The 19,361-nt window shown below is 42.0% G+C and overlaps 1 protein-coding gene across 2 annotated transcripts in view; it reads right to left on the bottom strand.

The window, feature by feature from the left end:
- LOC110493905 (TOX high mobility group box family member 2) overlaps window positions 1–19,361 on the bottom strand; it is a 141,347-nt gene that overhangs the window by 76,085 nt on the left and 45,901 nt on the right. For both annotated transcript variants that reach the window (XM_021568495.3, XM_021568497.3), the window contains exon 2: window positions 16,433–16,528. In XM_021568495.3, coding sequence (XP_021424170.1) covers window positions 16,433–16,528 — 96 coding nt within the window. The remainder of the gene's footprint in view (window positions 1–16,432; window positions 16,529–19,361) is intronic.

Below are 19,361 nucleotides of genomic sequence, written 5' to 3'. Positions count from 1 at the left end.
CCACCAAAATTGTGATACAGTGAATTATAAGTGAAATAATCTGTCTGTAAACAGTTGTTGGAAGAATTACTTGTGTTATGCACAAAGTAGATGTCAAAACTATAGTTTGTTAACAAGAATTTTGAGGAGTGGTTGAAAAACTAGTTTAAATGACTCCAACCTAAGTGTATGTAAACTTCCGACTGCAACTGTATCAGTCCTATGACCTGAATGTGATTTGTGCCACAAATGCTAAAATGTTAGAATGTGGAAACAGTGCTAAGGAAATTAAACCAAAGCATGGCTTGCTGTCATACCTTGTCCATAGACTGGAAACCAATATTTCATCTTGTAATTTGGTTAACTATACTTTAAGTAAAGTGTTACCCACGTGTAATTAATGTAATGGAATAATATAAAGTGACGCAGTATGATGGAGGTTATTGTATTTTATTTTAAAGCTATAGTTTCTAGGGGGGGGGGGGGAGACAGAGATTGAGTGAGTGAGAAACAACAGAAAGCTTGGTTAAAACCCAGAGCAGTGATGGTGAGGAGAGCTTGTTCAAACAACTGATACACATTTGACACCAAGCACTCCAGTTTGCCGAGCTAAAAAGCACATAGAGAGAGTAGCTATAAATAGGCAGCTGTTTGTGTAAACCCAAGCCACTGTCAGTTTGAAGTGCACACTAGCACTGAGGTTATGGAACAACAGTTGAACGCAACCTATCACACAGCTCCCAGCCACAAATGAGCATTCCAATCTATAGTAGTACATCAAAATGGCATACATGGACAGCACGGCAGCCAATACAAAAAGGCTCAACAAGATGGCTGCCAACCATGTGATGTAGACAATACTACACATTCATACAGGGCATACATGTAGCTGCGGCAGCCACGTATGTTTTCATTTTAGACAGACTCTCTTTCGTGAGGCTCAAATGTGACTCCATGGTTTTCCACAGGGCACGTGACTAATCGCCTGTCAATCAAAGTGCAAATTGGAACAGGCACCAGTCAAAATACCTGTGTCAGGACGCTGGTCATTAGAGCATTCAGAGGCTGGCAGATAGCACTGAAGGTCTGAGGGGATGGTCTGTTTTCAATGAAGCAGATATGGATCAGTTGACTGTGTGTGTTCCCTCTGCAGTATGTTTTCTCTGCTTTGCTGTGTGTGTGTTCTATGTTTGCCATCCTGTATATGCTGTTTGCTCTTATATATATATATATGTGTGTGTGTGTGGTGTGTGTGTGTGTGTGTGTGTGTGTGTGTGTGTGTGTGTGTGTGTGTGTGTGTGTGTGTGTGTGTGTGTGTGTGTGTGTGTGTGTGTACTGTATATGTGTATTCACGCATCTGTGTGAACCGTGTGTCCTATTCAACACCACATGCAAAGACAACGTCCAATAAAGATAACAAATACAACTGTCATATTTGTTTTGCCATAAAAGACCTGAACTGCCACACCCCTTCCATCCCAGACCTGGGTTCAAATAGTATCTGAAATCATTTAGCTGGGCTTGATTAGCTTGCCTGGTGCAATGAAACCAATAGAACACTCATAACTGTGCAGCCCTGCCCAGTTGGCATTCCAGGCAACGCTAAAGAAATCACTGAAAGTATTTGAAAGATTTTAAATAGTCTTTGAACCCAGGTGTGTTCCACCCTACGATCCCATTCATCCTGGCGATAACGCCATACAGATGAAGTATGGTCTTCATTACGCCAAACTAAGACGTGGAGCCGCGCAACTCCACTGAGGAGGAACATAATTGTTTTTTTTATCGACTGAAGGGGTAAGAAATGAATCGGAACAGCAGAAAACCCTCCGATGATAAACATTCAAACGTGGCCAAATGGGAGCGAGAGAAAGAGAGACATCAACACAAATCGTGCGTGAGCATGTAAAGCACTGAGAAACGGGAGAGAAATAGGAGAAATAGCTGCATTAGGCAGGGGATTGTGTTTAACCATCCGGTCCGATGGATCCCGGGTGACGCTCATTCTCTCTCTTATGATGAGCTTAATTGCTACTATCAGTGTTGTGATATAATATTAATCTAGGTTTAATGCTCCTTTTTACTGTCTTGTCAGTCACATGGAGGGTTTTCGAGAGGCCGGTCGTTCCTCAAATTACACCTCGACTGGCTCGGCTCATAATGAGAGCGATTTCTTCTTTTTTTTTACACAAGAAAGAATAAGAAAATAGGCCCCTTTATGTTGAAAATTAGAACGTTTTCGAAAACCTGGATGATGAGTTATTGTGGAATGCAGTTTCTGTGGTCCATGTGAATGGGTGCTATTGAGTAGGTTTGGTGGTTTACTGGATTACACTTGACCATGGGGTTGAAATGCATCGCTTCCGAGCAAAATGCACGTATATCTCACCTCTGACCCTGTGTAGGTGTCGAGTTACAGATGGCCGAGCACAATCACGCCATTGTGCTCAATTGGACACAGTGAAAACAAAGCAAATAACACATCATCAGCCTTGAATCCAACCTACGCTTCGAAACACGGACTCATAAACCAGGTGGAATGGAAACAGAATTGAAACAGAATTACCATAAACATGTCATTTGTGTGCAAATAGATTGATCAGACAGTCGAAATGTGCCTCAAAACGTTGACACTGAACGTGCGTCCGAAACAAAACCTTCACTCGTACTTCAATCAGGCGCATAGCAACCTGCTTTTTTGAGGTATATCGAGTGTTTCATTCATTTACACAGAAGGGGTGCTCATGGCTGAACTGTGGTGGACTGGTGTCTTGATATAAAGGCCACAAAACCAAGTCCCCACGTCCTATATGGCACCCTATACCCTATATAGGCCATGGTCAAAAGTAGTGCACTAAATAGGCAATAGGGTGCCATTTGGATTCCGTTAAATCTGTTAAACCAGCTTGCATTATATCATGCAAGGCACAATAGGAGAATTTCAAGGGCAGTCCCAAAGGAAGGCAACAAAGGCTCTCTCTCTTCAAGGGAATAGTCAAGAAATAGCCAAACCATATTTTGTGCACTGTTCTGCTCCGCCTACAAGGCAAAGCGCAATCTCAGAAAACTCAAGTGGAAAAACGTTAGGGGGTCATTGCGAGAGAAAGGAGGGAAAAGGGAAAAAGTTACTTAGATACCTGTTTTTTTGCTTGAATGACTTTGACCAAAAAAAAGGGGCATCAATCACTTGAAGGGGAAGTCAAGGACTGCAACAAGATCAACATCTGGCATTCACATAATTATCTTCATGAGCGATCTGTTTGATGTTGGTTGATCATTTAATTTGATTCTAAGGTGATATATCACCTACAGAAAATACATGGTTCTAATCTACACAAACACCCAACTTTATTAATCTACACAAACACCCAAATTGTCACGTCCTGACCTTAGTTCCTTTTTTATGTCTCTATTTTAGTTTGGTCAGGGCGTGAGTTGGGGTGGGCATTCTATGTTTTTGTTCTATGTTTTGTATTTCTGGTTTTGGCCTGGTATGGTTCCCAATCAGAGGTAGCTGTCAATCGTTGTCTCTGATTGAGAACCATACTTAGGTCGCCTGTTTTCCCACTATGGGTTGTGGGTAGTTGTTTTACGTTTTTGTATTAGTTACCAGACGGAACTGTTTCGGTTGTTCTTTTTGTTTACTTTGTATTGTAGTGTTCAGTTCAGTTGAATAAAATGACGAACACTTACCACGCTGCATATTGGTCCGATCCTTCCTACTCCTCCTCTCAGAAGAGGAGGAAAACCGTTACACAAATCTAACATTCAGTCTTGAAGAATAATTATATGAAACAGTATGATGCATGGAAATGCTCAAAATGCTAATTAGATACGTAAAAAATACCCAAATCACCTACAAAATAAATCCATCATTAGTGCACTGTGTACCATCAAAATGCACTTCAAATGAAAGGTCTACAACAGAACTGTCCCACACTCTCTACATGTTCACCAGTTTACCAAAGCACCAACACCGTATTGTAATTTCAAAGCCTCATGCTGTACAAAACAGCCTTTCTCAATACATATATAGCACTCTTGTCTTACCTAACACTCCTACATTTACATGGAAATGTTTCCTACAGTACTGCACTCTCTTCCCTCTCTTATCAATAGGCCTCATCATTTTGCATTCAATGCTGCAGCGCGGCTGATTATTTCTCATCCAGCAGCCATCGCTGCCTGGCAATCAGGCCGAATGTTCTATTACCAATCTAATTGCACATTCCACCCTGACAAGGACTCATTAAGCCTTAATTACACACATGTTGTTTTCTACAAACATCTCCATTTGGGTTTCTTTTGCTTTGTAATTGTTCAGCAGGGACATCCATTTGAGATCTCACCGAGAGAGAGAGAGAGAGAGAGAGAGAGAGAGAGAGAGAGAGAGAGAGAGAGAGAGAGAGAGAGAGAGAGAGAGAGAGAGAGAGAGAGAGAGCGAGAGAGAGAGAGAGCGAGAGCTAGCTGCCTAGAACTAGGTCACGTATCATTATAAACAAGGCACAGTTTCTAAAATAATATACCCATCCAGTGGAAGTAATGCCAAACAAGTGAGCGAATGTGGAGCTCATGTAATATTTACAGAGCACTAATAGATAGATGGCAGGTCTTTTCGGAGCAGTATGCACCCCCCCCCCCCACACACACACACACAATCTCTTTGCTACGGGTTGCTGCTTTTCATTTTCTCTCTCTCCTTTTCTTGCCATTTGAATTTCAGAGAAAGCTGACTACATTAATACATCTGGCAGAGGGGGAGGTGTTGGGCACCTCTCAGCTCTCTCTTTCTCTATCCTTGCTCTTCTCTCTCTCTCTCTCTCTCTCTCTCTCTCTATCTCTCTCTCTATCTATCCATCTCGCTCTCCATCTCTCCCGATCCCCGTCTCAGTCTTTCTCGCTCCTGTTCTCCCACTTTCTCTCTTACCCAATTTCCTTTCTCTCCTGTCCCTTTCCCCTCTCTCTTTCTATCCATCTCCCCATGTACTCCTTCTCTCTATATCTCTCTCTTTCTCCATCTGTCTTTCCCTCCCCATCTCTCTTCCTCTCTCCTGGCTGCATGGTTTTGGCTGTGATGTTTTTTTCACACGTTTGTTACATTTCAGCGGCGGAAAGTGGGCCTTAATCCAGAGTCTTTGAGGCGTGAGCAATGATATTACTGAGGAGAATCGCGCTTAAAGACTTCTTTAAAAAATTCCAGCTGGTGCTGTAAAGTCATTGAAGCGCTTGTCAGGCACATGGCCCAAAACACCAGCCTCTCTGTAGCCTACTGTGCTGGGATTTCAATGTTTGGCTGGCTCTACTAGGGGGGATTGACTGGGAACACTGGTATGGCTCTTCTGCTAGCTTCCGCTAGCTTCCGATAGTCAGTTTAATGTGTCTTACTGTGGTGTTGGGATCTCTTTAAAGCACTGTGGTGCTTTCTGTGTGATGCAGACCTGGGCTCGAATTGTGTTACAAGTATTTCAAATACTGTAAGCCTTTGCTCTAGCCTGCCTGGAGTGGCGGATGGGTGGGGTTTGCAGTTTTGGGATTATTGAATTGGTCCATTAAGCCACGAAATTGTAATCAAATACAGATAAAGTATGTACAATTATTTTAAATCGTATTTGAACCCAGGTCTGTGACGCTATGCTATTGCTGAACTACTGAAGCCAGTTCAGTATTACCACCCAAACAGCCACTACGACCCCCACATCCATGCCAAACCCCAAGAAAAGTCGGAGGACATGTCTTTAACCCCAAGAAAACCTGTAGGAATTGTCTTAACCAAGGAGGACTGTAGTGTTGACAGCAACTGTATACCATTGATCTTAATCCAAACAGCAAATATAGTGACGCCGTGACAAATCCTTTACATATCACTATTATTATGGTAGAGCGTAATTATTTTCATGATCCTAAACAAGATTGTTTGGTTCTGCCGATTCGCATGGAGAGAGGGAAGAAAAAAACATCACTCTGTTCACTTATTTACGGATAGTATCTGTTTGCATATGATTTTGTTTGTTTGTTTGTTTAGTGACATTTTCCATTCTACGCCAATTACCATAGAGTTGCACTCATGCTGCGTTGGAAACAAAGATGGATGTGCCATCTGAACTACATTGAGATAAACAAACACAGCGATATTACACAAAAACAAACAAAAAGGATTCATTCTTATTTATGACTCCAAAATAAATCTGGATAATATTAATTATAACGACAACCTCCTAGGATCACCAGTGTGCACAGAAACAAACACACATGCACACACACACACACACACACACTCTCAGTCTCTCTCACATACACACACACACACACACACACACACACACACACACACACACACACACACACACACACACACACACACACACACACACACACACACACACACACACACACACACACACCATATCGTATTCTTCCTCTGCTGGCTCTAATAGGCGGTCCCTTAGATATTCTGTACAGAATAGTGCTCATGCAATATTAATATGGCACACCAAAATATGGCAGTTGGAGCACACTCCATCTCTCACTCTCTACATAATTGACTATGGAAGTTCTCCAAATCAACCAGGAAAAGAAAGAACGAGAGGAGAGAAACATTTTTTTTTTTATCCTGAAAATAACCTGTCATCCCAGGTGAAGACAATGAGCCCTTGAACCTGTCAGAGTTAGAGAAGCTAAAACAACAACACCAAAACAGTAGTAAGACTCCTACCAGACAGTGGTGATTTTAACACTACCCAGAGCAGGGAAACAATGGCCATGTATGTTGCACACTGAGCTACTGTGTTTTACTGTATCGAGGCAGAGGCATTTCCATTGTCCCAAATGGCATCAAATTCCTTCTTTAGTGTACTACTTTAGACCAGCTCTCTATAGGCCCTGCTCAAAAGTAGTGCACGAAATAGAGAATAGGGTGCCATTTGGGACACAGCCACATGCTGTGGAGTGTTGTCTCTGCTACCAACAGTGTTGTCTCTGCTACCACTAGATAAGGATTGTTGGCCACTCAGACTGACTAGCACTGTTGTGGTCAGCACTGTGTGCTGTTCTACGAGCGTGAAAGAGGAAGTTCAGTATATTTAACAACTTGATGTTAAATGGTTCCTCACACTGAAAGTAGTCTATGAGCCATGAGAAACAGTAATCCATGGTTTGGTTTTCTTTAAACTGACACTATAATCTTCAACTAATTTAAGCCAGCAGTAGCTACTTTCAGGGTAAAGAACCATCTAAGTTTTAAAATACTTAACTTTCCCATTAAGAATTCTGTGTTGCTGTTTCTTTTCTCACTCATCCATAACTGTGACTTATTCCACAATCCCTGTGACGCCTCATTCATTTGACATTCTTTGAGACATACTGTGGATACATGTTGTTCAACCCCATTAAAGGTACAATTTGTAACCTTGGACTTTTGGCACAATGTAGCTGCAGGTGGCAGTGAGAGTAATTGCATGCCTGCACTTGAACGCGCTTTATCTAGAGCACTGTCAACTGCGTTTATTTTTAGCAAACTTAACATTGTATGAACATAACAAGATTTAACAACTGAGACATAAACTGAACAAGTTCCACAGACATGTGACTAACAGAAATTGAATAATGTGTCCCTGAACAAAGGGGGGGTCAAAATCAAAAGTAACAGTCAGTATCTGGTGTGGCCACTAGCTGCATTAAGTACTGCAGTACATCTCCTCCTCATGGACTGCACCATATTTGCCAGTTCTTGCTGTGAGATGTTACCCCACTTTCCCACCAAGGAACCTGCAAGTTCCCAGACATTTCTGGGGGGAATGGCCCTAGCCCTCACCCTCCGATTCAACAGGTCCCAGACGTGCTCAATGGGATTGAGATCTGGGCTCTTCACTGGCTATGACAGAACACTGACATTCTTGTCTTGCAGGAAATCACGCACAGAACGAGCAGTATGGCTGGTGGCATTGTCATGCTGGAGCTTCATTTCAGGATGAGCCTGCAGGAAGGGTACCACATGAGGGAGGAGGATGTCTTCCCTGTAACGCACAGAGTTGAGATTGCCTGCAATGACAACAAGCTCAGTCCGATGATGCTGTGACACACTAGATCACGACGGACCCTCCACCTCCAAATCAATCCCACTCCAGAGTGCAGGCCTCAGTGTAATGCTCATTCCTTCGGCGATAAACACAAATCCGACCATCACCCCTGCTGAGACAAAACCAAGACTCGTTGCTGAAGAGCACTTTGTGCCAGACCTGTCTGGTCCAGCGACGGTGGGTTCGTGCCCATAGGCGACGTTGTTGCAGGTGATGTCTGGTGAGTACCTGCCTTACAACAGGCCTACAAACCCTCACTCCAGCATCTCTCAGCCTATTGCGGACAGTCTGAGCACTGATGGGGGGATTGTGCGTTCCTGGTGTACCAGGGGCAGTTGTTGTTGCCATCCTGTATCTGTCCCACAGGTGTGATGTTCGGATCAGCTGTCCGTCATGTCTCCCTGTAGCACTGTCTTAGGCGTCTCCCAGTACGGACATTGCAATTTATTGCCCTGGCCACATCTGCAGTCCTCATGCCTCCTTGCAGCATGCCTAAGGCACGTTCACGCTGATGAGCAGGGACCCTGGGCATCTTTATTTTGGTGTTTTTCAGAGTCAGTAGAAAGGCCTCTTTAGTGTTCTAAGTTTTCATAACAGTGACCTTAATTGCCTACCGTCTGTAAGCTGTTAGTGTCTTAATGACCGTTCCACAGGTGCATGTTCATTATTTGTTTACGGTTCATTGAACAAGCATGGGAAAGTTATTTGGATTTTAATTAATTATCTTTGAAAGACAGTGTCCTGAAAAAGGGACGTTTATTTTTTTGTACGATTAACATTAGACTACGCCAAAATCCTGACTCTGCCATCAGGATGATGCAACAGGAACTGAGATTCGCTGGAACTGAGATTTGCCAGGCAATGTATTTTGCATGCCCACTGGAGCTGCTTGTTCTTGTTTTTAGCTGATAGGAGTGGAACCCGGTGTGGTCGTCCATTCCAATATCCCATCCGTGACAAGGACCGTCTAGTTGTGCGTTCCCGAGATGTCACTCTGCAAACCACTGTTTTTGCTATTTTGTTGCCTGATTTTTTTTTTTTGGGGGGGGGGGGGGGGGGGGGGTGAATCATTTGATTTACACAACATGCCTACCACTTTGAAGATACAAAATATTTTTTATTGTGAAACAAACAAGAAAAAATACAAGAAAAAACAGAAAACTTGAGTGTGCTTAACTATTCTCCCACCTCCCCAAGTCAATCCTTTGTAGAGCCACCTTTTGCCGAAATCACAGCTGCTAGTCTCTTTGGGTATGTCTCTATAAGCTATATATCTTTGCCCATTCTTCAAGGCAAAATTGCTCCAGCTCCTTTAAGTTGGATGGGTTCCGCTGGTGTACAGCAATCTTCACGTCATACCACAGATTCTCAATTGGATTGACGTCTGGGCTTTGACCAGGCCATTCCAAGACATTTAAATGTTTCCCCTTAAACCACTTGAGTGTTGCTTTAGCAGTATGCTCAGGGTCATTTTTCTGCTGGAAGGTGAACCTCTGTCCCAGTCTCAAATCTCTGGAAGACCTGAAACAGGTTTCCCTCAAGTATTTCCCTGTATTTGGCGCCATCCATCAGTCCTTCTATTCTGACCAGTTTCCCAGTCCCTGCCGATGAAAAACATCCCCACAGCTTGATGCTGCCACCACCATGCTTCACTGTGGGGATGTTGTTCTCGGGGTGATGAGAGGTGTTGGGTTTGCGCCAGACATAGCGTTTTCCTTGATGGCCAATAAGCTCAATTTCATTCTCATCTGACCAGAGTACCTTCTTCGATATATTTGGGGAGTCTCCCACATACCTTTTGGCGAACACCAAAGATGTTTGCTTATTTTTTTCTGAGCACTCTTCCAGCTCTGTGGAGGAAACGGCTTAATGTGGTCCTATGGACAGATACTCCAATCTCCGCTGTGGAGCTTTGCAGCTCCTTCAGGGTTATCTTTGGTCTCTTTGTTGCCTCTCTGGTTCGTGAGCTTTGGTAGGCGGCCCTCTCTTGGCACGTTTGTTGTGGTGCCATATTATTTAAATTTTTTATAATGGATTTAATGGTGCTCCGTGGAAGTTCAAAGTTTTGTAAAACAAATTATAACCCGACCCTGATCTGTACTTCTTCACAACTTTGTCCCTGACCTGTTTGGAGAACTCCTTAGACTTCATGGTGCTGCTTGCTTGGTGGTACGCCTTGCTTAGTGGTGTTGCAGACTCTGGGAACTTTCAGAATAAGTGTGTATATACTGGGATCATGTGACAGATCATGTGACACTTAGATTGCACACAGGTGGACTTTATTTAACTAAATATGTGACTTCTGAAGGTAATGGGTTGCACCAGATCTAATTTAGGGGCTTCATAGCAAAGGGGGTGAATACAAATGCATACACCACTTTTCCATTTATTTACTTTTTTTAAAATTTCACTTCACCAATTTGGACTATTTTGTGTATGTCCACAACACGAAATCCAAATAAAATCAATTTAAATGAAAGGTTGTTATGCAACAAAATGGGAAAAAATGCCAACGGGGTGAATACTTTTTGCAAGGTACTGTAGCTTGCACGATTCTTGCTATTCTCCTTCGACCTCTCATCAACGTGCTGTTTTCACTCACAGGACTGCTAGTAAATGCAGAAATCGGCAATCAAAATAAACGTCCTACCACAGCTTCCATGTTATTTTTGAGAAGAATATTTGATTTTGAGTTTGGACATGCAAAGTTTGCAGTGATGGAAAAAAGTAATATAAATCACTTCAAATTGCTTATATTAAGCAAACCAGACGGCACAATTTTCTTGTTTTTAAAATGTACGACTAGCCAAGTATTTGTGTTTATTGAGTCCACCAGATCTGAAGCAGTAGGGATGACCTGGGATGTTCTCTTGATACGTGCATGAATTGGACCATTTTCCTGTACTGCTAAGCATTCAACATATAACGAGCACTTTTGGGTGTCAGGGAAAAGGTATGGAGTAATGGAAAAAAATATAAATATAAAAATATAAATAGTAATGTACATATACCCCCAAAAACGAATAAAGTAATACTTTAAAGGATTTTTACTTAAGTATTTTTACTCCCTTCCCTCGGCTGGAGCTAGCACATGCGCAGATCAAATACACAGCTGAAATGCCGATTAAGGTGTTTCCATGTCCTAATAATTCGAAAGATCGCTCAGAAAACCAGGTGTTTAATCTGCGTATGTTTACTTCGATTTGGACCTTAAGCCGATTAAGATAAGCAGAGTAAGGTGTTTACACGACTGTTGCATAATCTGCCTACATTCCATAATCAGTTTAATATCAAATTATTACTGTGTATTAGAGGTCGACCGATTATGATTTTTCAAAGCCGATGCCGATACCGATTATTGGAGGACCCAAAAAACCCAATACTGATTAATCGGCCAATTTTTTAAACTCATGTATTTGTAATAATGACAATTACAACAATACTGAATGAACACTTATTTTAACTTAATATAATACATCAATAAAATCAATTTAGCCTCAAGTAAATAATGAAACATGTTCAATTTGGTTTAAATAATGCAAAAACAAAGTGTTGGAGAAGAAAGTATAAGTGCAATATGTGCTATGTAAGAAAGCTAACGTTTCAGTTCCTTGCTGAGAACATGAGAACATATGAAAGCTGGTGGTTCATTTTAACACGAGTCTTCAATATTCCCAGGTAAGAAGTTTTAGGTTGGAGTTATTGTAGGAATTATAGGACTATTTCCCTCTATACCATTTGTATTTCATTAACCTTTGACTATTGGATGTTCTTATAGGCACTTTAGTATTGCCAGTGTAACAGTTTAGCTTCCGTCCCTCTCCTTGCTCCTCCCTGGGCTCAAACCAGCAACACAACGACAATTAGCGGGCGCTAACTAGCTAGCCATTTCACTTCGGTTTCACAAGCCTCATCTCGGGAGTTGATAAGCTTGATAAGTCATAAATAGAACAGTGCTTGACGCACAACGAAGAGCTGCTGTCAAAACGCACGAAAGTGCTGTTTGAATGAATGTTTACGTGCCTGCTTCTGCCTACCACCGCTCAGTCAGATACTTAGATACTTGTATGCTTGTATGCCCAGTCAGATTATATGCAACGCAGGACACACTAGATAATATCTAGTAATATCATCAACCATGTGTAGTTAACTAGTGATTATGATTGATTGTTTTTTATAAGACAAGTTTAATGCTAGCTAGCAACTTACCTTGGCTTACTGCATTAACAGGCAGTCTCCTTGTGGAGTGCAACGAGAGAGAGGCAGGTCGTTATTGCGTTGGACTTGTTAACTGTAAGTTTGCAAGATTGGATACCCCGAGCTGACAAGGTGAAAATCTGTCGTTCTGCACCTGAACAAGGCAGTTAACCCACCGTTCCTAGGCCGTCATTGAACATAAGAATGCGTTCTTGACTGACTTGCCTAGTTAAATAAAGGTATAAAAATAAATAAAAACATTTGGGGGCAAATCGGAGACCAAAAATACAGATTTCCGGTTGTTATGAAAACTTGAAATCGGCCCTAATTAATCGGCCATTAATCGGTCGACCTCTACTGTGTATGTAAACTTACTCACTGTAGTGTACCTAATAAAGTAGCCACTAAATGCATAGCCATTGATTATTGAGGACTATAACTTATAAATGCTCATGAGCTTAGTTCAACTGTCTTACAAAGTGAACCCAACCAACACCTTGGGCAAATGATAGCTGACACTGCAGTAGTAGTAGTGTCATTAGTGAGGGCAACAATAGGTCTTCGTTAGGTTAAGGTCAACACCACCACCATTCACCTCTCATGTAAGCAAGCGCGAGGTTAGCAACACAACCCAACCTTAAGGTCATGCCCTCCTGCTGGTGGTAAAAAAAACAAACAAGAATGGCAGATTTAGGAACGATAGAAAGACATTGAAATAATCGGGGGTGGGGGTGGGGGTGGGTGGAGGAGGGAGGTGGGGGCTCTGTGCACCTTGACAGGAAGGAGAAAGGTGAAGAGCACGAGTTGAGTTGAGTGAGGTTATTTTGGCTGAAAAGGGGGCTGAGGGGGAGGGCGGAAGCAGCGCAGAACCCACAATTAACTGAACCCCTGGTAGAGAGAGGGAGATGGAGAGATAGAGAGCAAGGAGGGGAAATGAACGGGGCTGCAAACTTACTGCACCCTGAAAGTACTGTTCTCACCACAACACCTGATAAGTACAATGGAAAAACGTCTGGTTTCCTTCACACTGTTAAGTGGTTGCACTCTCCATGCAGTTACAGTTTGGTAGCAAGACTTCAAAGACAGGAGTAACAGACAAAATAAAATAAGACAAATAAGACAAAACATGGCATGCCGTTTTTTTTGTGTTTTTTTTGGTGTGGCTTTTTCATTTGAATAACTCGACATGTGAATAAAAGTAAACTATGATGTTTTGTGGAATGGTTTTAGATAACACACGACACTATCATCAGATGTACAAGCGCATCGGCTGTTGAAATCCAGGCTAGTTGAATGTTTAGGAAACGATTTCTGTTTCCCTCGCTCCCTCACCCTTTTATAAACAATTTCGATGTTCAGATTTAGCCTGTACATATTCATTCTAGCGACAGAGCGTCAAATGGAAGTGGATCTATATCTTTACTACCTCCAGCCCCCCTGACAAGTAGGTCATTAGGATGATTTGTACGTGGGCTCTCCACAGAGGACCATTTACAATATTCACTTTAGATAACGTATGATTCTTGGCCCTGAAACCGGATGGCTTTCTTAGAAACACTTTGTTAGCAGTCTTCCAGTTGATAAATTATTTAGGACATGTGGTCGGAAACATCAATACAATCTTTATTGTAATTAAAAAAGGATCCCACCAACAATATTGCACTGTTCAACATTGAGCCTTGAAGCTGAGCAGCGAGATAATTCAGAAAGAAAAGCTTGATTTCTGTTGTTGTTCTTAAATGTTTGTCCTTCGGTACATAAATGGATAAAATAAAGAAATTGCTAGTCAGGCTTTTTTAAATAATGAGAAATAGCTTTTTTTTCCAGACTTAGGCTTCTATCCAGGTTTCCTAAACAAAAAGGTTGACTTGCTGTCATTTCATCAAAGTCAACCCCACCACGGGCAAAAACCTGACATAACATCAAATCAACATCTAATCAACATAAAAAGTTGGTGAATATTCAATTGAATTGTCAACAAAGGTGAATTCAATGTCAAATGAAGATATTGTCAATGCACCATTAGGCTCTGTGCAATGAACTCAGTATCACCTCTCAACGACCTGTCAGTTCTTGCCCTCAACCCCCCAACCCCCCAACCCCTCATACTCATTCACAAAACTGTTATTGGATTCATGTAATTGAATCGGTAGTTAAATCGAGTGTGAAATTATTGTTACATTGGGGTTATATTGAGGCGAGGAGGCTACCACCAAAGGTTATCTATATTTCTCAATCACAGTTCACCTGCCAACTGCAGTTATAAAGCGAGGACTGCATTGCTAATGATCTATTAAGATATAGAAGATAGATATGCGCAAAGATAGATACCACAAAGATAGATGTGTACAAAAATAGATGTATACAAAGATAGCCTATATTGACTGCACTACACTCAATGCAAACGATGGGGGTGTGATTCCCCTTGGTTCTGTGGTAAGATGGTGTTATGGTCATGTAGGCACTGGCTAACCCACTGTACTGCAGTTAAAGGAAAGGTTCACTCATTTTGAATGTTATATTGTTTTTTTGCTTCTCTGAGCGATGTTCTATTGATTCACTGGGTCATTTCATGTTTTCACGTGTATCTGAGCTATTGGCATTCAAGCAGGCAGGAATCCAACCGGTATTACGTAGCACTGTGATAAAGTCGCTCTCACTATACTGGAAATTAATAGCAATACGACTTTTCGATTGGGAAAACCTCTACCACACATGTCAGACTTCAATACTGGACGATGTCACAACTCAGGAGGATGTCTTCTCTCAAAGGAGCCATTGATCACATTTCTGCGATATTCCTAGCTCGATACATTTGTAATTTAATGGAGGATCTAGCACATTTTTCCTATTTGTCTGCCTCTTTAAACCTGGGTGCATTGCATGGTGCAGATGCCAGAGATATATAGAAAGAAAACAGGAATCCAATGAATGAAGGAATGTCTAACGCCCACACCCAGCAGACTGTAGACCAATCGCGTTCACGTTCTCATGCTGCGCCACACAGTTGCTAAGCTAATCGTCACGCAATCCCTTCTCAAAGTCAGTGTATATGTCGAGAAACATGCCTATTTTCCTCGAAAGTACGTCATGATTCCTAAGCTATACAATAATACAGGTAGCAAGTTAATTATCTCATATCTTGGAAAATATTTCTGATGTTGTACTTCTTTTTGACAAAATTCATGCTAATGTTGGGTTTTTGAGCTAGCGCCCAATAGACTCCCATTCACTCCTTGTCCCCGAATCGGCCAGAATTCACCGCGCGGCCCATTGACGTAGCACGGGCAACGTTTCCCATCTCCTCAAAAGTATATCTGCCGTTGTGAATGTTAGACCCCACTCTGTGAGGCACATCGATCAGCAGGTTGAAAATGGTGAGACTGTAGACTCCTAAATTGATAGTGCAGTTTGTTTAGGCGATTTTACAGCTAACTAGCTTCGTTACATGCTGATATTGTCTTTGGTATTATTGTGTGTAGGTACGTTTGCTAGCTAGCTAGCCAGCCAGCCCATAGAGAGAGCATTGCATTGTGGATTTTGCAGTCAACTTGAGCTGCAACAGATTACCATATGGATTTTCCATGTAACTACCAACATTATATACAACAAAATGAAGCATTTGTTCACAAAAAAAATAGTATTCTCACATGTTAGTGTTATTTAACACTGTAAATTAAAGGAATGAGTGGTTTTGGGTGGATTTCCTCAGTGTATGAGTTGAGCTACTGATGGTTACTTAGGGACAAACAGAGTTCAAGTGGTCTAGAGCTGATCTGGGAAGGTAGTGGCTGAACTGGGATCAAGTCCCCACTCTTATTGATTGTGATGTAAAAGACTGAACCCATCCTAGATTAGCCTTCCTATTCTGAGATAGTTAGTGCATATGAGTCCTGAAGCACATCTCCATAGGGAGAGTGTATAGAGTGTTTAGCACAGTACAATATCTTGTGGGGAATGTGTTTTTGTCAGTCACACATACAAAAACACAAGATGCTACCAGTTGAAGACCACAAAACCACCCAATCAGTCTCGTGGTGCCACATCACTGGCTTCTTATGGATGTCACTACTGTAGGGTATAATTGTGTACTAACTGTGTCCCTAATAGGGGTGAGGTGTGGGGAGGGGAGTAAGGGGGGTGGAGGGGTAAGGTGGGGGATAAGGGGAGCGTTCTCTCACCCCAGCAGAGGGCAGTCTCTTCCCGTCGGGGTTAGGGCGCATGGGCAGGGAGCTGTAGAGTCGAACGCTGTGGTCGCCTGATACACCGTATCTGCTCTGTAGAGCGAGAGAGAGAGAGAGAGAGAGAGAGAGAGAGAGAAAAAAAATCTACTTTGAACATGTTTTCACTCAATAAACCCATCTCTTGAATGATCACGGTTATTGCATGGCTTGAGGCATGCAACCTACAATACATCTGCATCACACAGATGCAAGAGGTCAGCAGAATTAGGATCTGGGTAGATTGTCATCAAGCACAAGCATCCACTCCGTATTGATGTCTACACATACCTAAGTTTCACATACCTATCTAAGTTTTGGCATTGGCAGCCATGTTGAAATTGCCCCATACAGCATCCTTGATTGCGTTCCAAATGGCAAAGTATTTCCTATATTGTTAACTACTTTGAATAGTTGTTTTAAGTAGTGCACTAATAGGGAATAAGGTGCCATTTAAGACTCATGTGTAGTGAGAGTTAATATATCCCCAGTCCCCACGCAGTTTGGAGACTCTCTCCCTTCCCCAATGTTTGTGTGGGAAAACACACGCTGCAGGAGGGTTGGCACTGCAGCTCTGGAGCCTGGGTACTTGGGAATCTAATGACTCACAACAAGGCCCTGCCTGCCAGTGGAGTGTTCGCCTCAATGGGCTTTACGCTGCAACCACCGAGGGCAGCGGGACATCCCATGAGCAGATTCTCTCTCTCTTTTTTCCCCAATAATTTTGGTGATGGTAAAAGTTTTCAGTGTAATCTTAAATGACTAAAACCAGATATAATTTATGTAGAAACCATAATGGAGCTATATATGTTTTTACTAAAAATCCAAAAATAAAAAGTAGACAGTCAAGGACAATCTAAAATTCCCAGAGTGTCAAGACATGGGGCCCCCATTGATTTTGTTATAATGTTTGAGTCACTCAGATAGCATAAGAACACGGCATAAGCCCTGGCAAAATGTGTACAATTGCAGGAAACTAGGTTTGAAACGGTGTAGAAATCCTACCTAGGCGAAACACTGCTACAGTAAATAGTTTGACAACAATAAGAAACATACATCAGTGATGATCCAACTGGCTGTCCCTATAGGAGAACCCTTTTTGCTTCCTGATAGATCCCTTTTTTGGTTCCATTGAGAACCCTTTTGGGTTCCAGGTAACACTCCGTGGAAAGTGTTCTACCTGGAACCCAAAAGGGTTTTCTACCTGGAACCAAAAATGGTTATTCAAAGGTTATTAAAAGGTTATTCAAACCTTTTAGGTTCTAGATAGCACATTCTTTTCTGGTATGGTGAGTGGCTGAGAAATCGATTTGTAGTGTGAAATCGGTATGTAATTCGACCAGATGTGTATTGTGTACAGTAGTCAGTGCAATAGTTAATGGGTTTACCCAATGTGATGCATACAATGTTCTAATGAGTTGAAAGTCTCTGATGTGGATTAACATGCGAGGGGGGAAAACACAGTGCAGCAGTCCAGAACAAATATCACAATAATAAATATAACTCTACACTCACTCTCACTCACACACTCACTCACTCACTCACTCACTCACTCACTCACCCCGCCCCCCACCACACACACACACACACACACACACACACACACACACACACACACACACACACACACACACACACACACACACACACACACACACACACACACACACACACACACACACACACACACATTCAAGGGCAGAGTTCCAGATTGCTATGCAGTGAGAACATGTATATTTAACAACGAAGTGAGAGAATGTCCACGGACCAATCAGGGCTTGCTGTGCAACTCTTTTCTTGTCAGTCACATGCTGGTGACAAAGACGCACAAAAGGAACGTACAGGAGAAAAGGGGTGTATGCTAAATGGAACCCTATTCCCTAGTACACTACTTTTGACCAAAGATATATGAGCCATGTTCAAATGTAGTGTATTATAAAAGGAATAGGATGCCATTTGGGACTTCATAGTAAAAACGCCTGCAAAAACATTTTGACTGACCCGGGTGCAGTGTGAAAACGAAGCAGTGAAATGCAATAGCAGTCCAATGCAATCAACTATAATGTGAATCAATTTTTATAAAAAGGAAAATATTATATTTCAAATAATGCAGTCTCAAAGAAAAGTGACACTTGATTGGATTCAGCGAAGTAAGGCAGAGTAACTTGTCAGACACAGCTTGGGGATGCAACCCGATGTGTAATTCTTATAGTTTACATTAAAAAAAGCAACACAATTGCTCTTAACAATGAAACTTTTTTTAACGTTTCCTTTCCTGACATGACTAAATAGCCAACAAAGAATCGAATGAGCATAGGCCAACACACAACACTGACATACACAAAATGAAGAGCTAAATGTTAAATGCTAGCCAACGAAGAATTAAGAGTGAGCAAGGGGCAACACACAACACCCACAAATCCAAAATGCACAGCTATACGCAAACCTCTAGCCAACAAAGAAATGCTATATCGTGAGGCAACACACAAACATGCAACACCCATAGTACCAACACGCACAGGTAAAAGATAGCAACAAAGAAATGTGTCAGGATGGGGCAATACACAACACGATAAAACCCAAAATGCAGAGCTAAATGCTAACAGCTAGCCAACAAAGAAATGTGTACACATTGGGGCAGCACACAAACACACAACATCCATAAACCCAACAGGCTAAGCTACAGTAAGTGCTAACCAGCCATGATACCGGACATCGGCTCCATCTCTCTTCAACACCAGCCTCTTAAAACAGGCCTTAAAACCTGTTGAGACTCTAGGGGCAGTATTTTCATGGTTCTAAACAACGTTTGCCATGTTTCTGTCGATATTATGGAGCTAATTGTTCGGCGTTGTCGTGACCGCAATTTCCGGTCGATTTCTCAGCTAAA

This window comes from Oncorhynchus mykiss, chromosome 17, assembly GCF_057628025.1.
Source record: "Oncorhynchus mykiss isolate SJ-2025 chromosome 17, ASM5762802v1, whole genome shotgun sequence".
Classification (NCBI taxonomy): domain Eukaryota; kingdom Metazoa; phylum Chordata; class Actinopteri; order Salmoniformes; family Salmonidae; genus Oncorhynchus; species Oncorhynchus mykiss.
Note: the sequence above shows the minus strand (reverse complement) of the source record. Positions and strands in the feature narration are given on the sequence as shown.